At 48.5% G+C, this 2,632-nt stretch overlaps 1 protein-coding gene across 1 annotated transcript; it reads left to right on the top strand.

Moving 5' to 3' along the window:
* The first annotated feature begins 1,740 nt into the window (after positions 1 to 1,740).
* Positions 1,741 to 2,418, top strand: LOC135203407 (uncharacterized). Its single transcript, XM_064233139.1, has one exon. It carries the CDS (start codon positions 1,741 to 1,743, stop codon positions 2,416 to 2,418), a length of 678 nt encoding a protein of 225 aa, XP_064089209.1.
* The last annotated feature ends 214 nt before the right edge of the window (positions 2,419 to 2,632 follow it).

The raw sequence follows: 2,632 nt of genomic DNA, 5'->3' as shown, positions 1-2,632 counted from the left end.
TCTTGCGAAGAGAATCTCCTGTTACTCCCAAGAAGGGGCTATCTAGAATCACGACCTCATCGCCCACCGAGACACAATTTGCGCGACTGTATTATCCGCAACACCAGGATACTAGGAAGAGCACCCAACCTTGGCCGTCTGCACCTTTTGGAGGCTTTATTCATCCAGGAGCAAAAGCCTCCATGAATACGACGCAGGAGGCCTTTGCTCTCCCGACCTGCATGCAAAGGAACATCCCAGTAACGGCAAACTTCACCATATCGCTGCCGAAAACGCCCCAATTCAAGAGGAAAATAACACCGAAGATGACATTAATACCATGAATAATACCAGCAGTAACATCACGTGGCCTTCGACCAATCAAAATGAAGCCCAGCGGTGATGCTATGCAGGTGAGAAGATCGGCGCACCTGTTGAGCATGCGCTCGAGAGCTGGCTTCAGCCTGCAGCCAGGCAGCCAATCAAAAAGCAGCTCCCATTCACTAGCCAATGAAAACGCAGCGCCACAATATAAGCAGTCAAACTCACCCTCTCACGTCAGTCCTTCACCACCTCCGCCAAGAAGAGTCTGAGGTTTATTCAGATGAAACGTCGCAGCCCCACGAAAAGAATAGAAAGGAATAGAATTTAACATCAATTCTACATTCAATACTCTACGGGATATGCCTGATAATTTGACTATCCCCACTGGAATTTTTTACCATAAAAGTCCAATCGTTTTGACTATTACCCAACTGAGATATGTCAACCTTCGGTGTATTGCTCACCAGTTAAGCAACAATGAGAAACAAAAACAATAATTAGAAAAATAGAGAAGAACCTTCATAAGATTAATGCGGCAATCACTTTTAATCAAACATGTTTAAAAGAGGTTTACTTTCTGCATATACTAACCTAAGACTGCACGACCCCACAGCGAGGCTAGAAGACAGGACCAGGAGCTTCAGGAAATCCCTCATACAACGGCAATTACGGAGAAGACTTCCGAACTAAAGAAACTTCATGAGGACGATGCTCTACTGCGGCGTGAATAGACGAACGCACGGACATTAGCAAGCTGCCCGAGCAACAAAGATGTAATGAGGAACCCAAAGCAGACTCCCCTGGACCCCTCCGGAACGGCCCTTCCCTCAGCTCTGATTATGACGACCCCGATGTTGACCAACCGAATGAGAACCAACCCACCGATAGTGACAACCTTCCCGATGCAGAATTAGCCGGCAACGATGACATTGATGCCTGCCTTACCCGTCTCTCCCCAGATGAAGATACAAAAAAAACGCATAAAGGGCATCATGCAAAAGCTGATCTCTCTCAACGATGGCAAGTTCCGAGTCCCACAGAGCGCTCAAGGATACATCAATCTTACTACTGACTTCCACCTTCTCCCAACCAAGATGCTCTGCTTAGACTAGGGCTTAACTGTCATTTCATGTCTAGCCTAAGCAACACGAAAAAAGACTTGAGATCGAACTCCTGCTCGACTCCATCCAACAGCTCAAGATTGCGGATATTGTCTGAACAACAGATGCCCTCCAGCCCCTCCTGCTCGCTGAAACCCTCACGGAGAGGGGGCCACACACCAGTGCATCTTCACCTGAGAGATAAAGGAAGCAGCCAAGGTTGTGAAGGCCAAGGAAGACATTACTGTGCGACGGGCAGATAAATAATAAAAACGAAGGAATACCATGAGAAGTTCTATGCTATTCTGTCCGACCCCTCAAAGTTTGAACGTCTCACATGGAACCCCACGGAAGACATCAAAGGGATGCCAACCGTGTCATCAGTATCATAAATGCGGCAACAAACGCAGTCCACCTTCCGCCCATCCAAGGGGACTTCAGGCTTGGTTACCTCTACGGTAACGTGAAAACCCATAAGGAAGGCAACCCTCTCTGCCCGATTATCAGCCAGACGCCTGCCCCGACTTACGCCTTGGCCAAGTGCCTCAATCAAATTTTGACTCCCTACGTCCTGAGCCGCTATAGCCTGAATTCATCGATGGAGTTCCTTGAAGAAATTCGTGACTACCCCGGCACTGGCATCATAGCATCCCTCGACGTAGAATCCCTATTTATCAACATTCCCATCGACAAGACCATTAACATCATCATGGATCGTGTCTACCGAGACCCATTGACGGCCCCATTCAATATCCCAAAAGCCTCTTTGCGCACCTTGCTGGACATCTGTACAAAGAGGGCCCCCTTCTCCACCCACCGAGGACAGATGTTCCATCCGAAAGATGGCGTTGCCATGGGCTCTCCTCTGGGAGTCCTCTTTGCCAACTTCTATATGGGTGCCATAGAAGAGAGGGTCTTCACCCAAAGCCAGCACCCCCGCAAATACGCCCATTACATAGACGATGTCTTTGTGCAAGTCGACACCGAGGATGAGGTAGAAGCCCTTCGTCGCTGATTCCAGCAATGCAACATGCTAAACTATACAGTCGAGTTTAACACCAACGATCGGCTCCCCTTCCTCGACGTCCTTATAACGAAGACAGACAGGCTCCGCACTTCTGTCTACACAAAGAAGACAAATTTAGGAATGTGCCTCAACAAGGATAGCGAGTGTCCTGACAGGTTTAAGAGCACTACCATAAGGGGCCTTTGTGAAAAGGGCCCTCTCC

This window comes from Macrobrachium nipponense, chromosome 24 (assembly GCF_015104395.2).
Source record: "Macrobrachium nipponense isolate FS-2020 chromosome 24, ASM1510439v2, whole genome shotgun sequence".
Classification (NCBI taxonomy): domain Eukaryota; kingdom Metazoa; phylum Arthropoda; class Malacostraca; order Decapoda; family Palaemonidae; genus Macrobrachium; species Macrobrachium nipponense.
The sequence above is the reverse complement of the archived record's forward strand: the minus strand, read 5'-3'. Positions and strand labels throughout refer to the sequence as shown.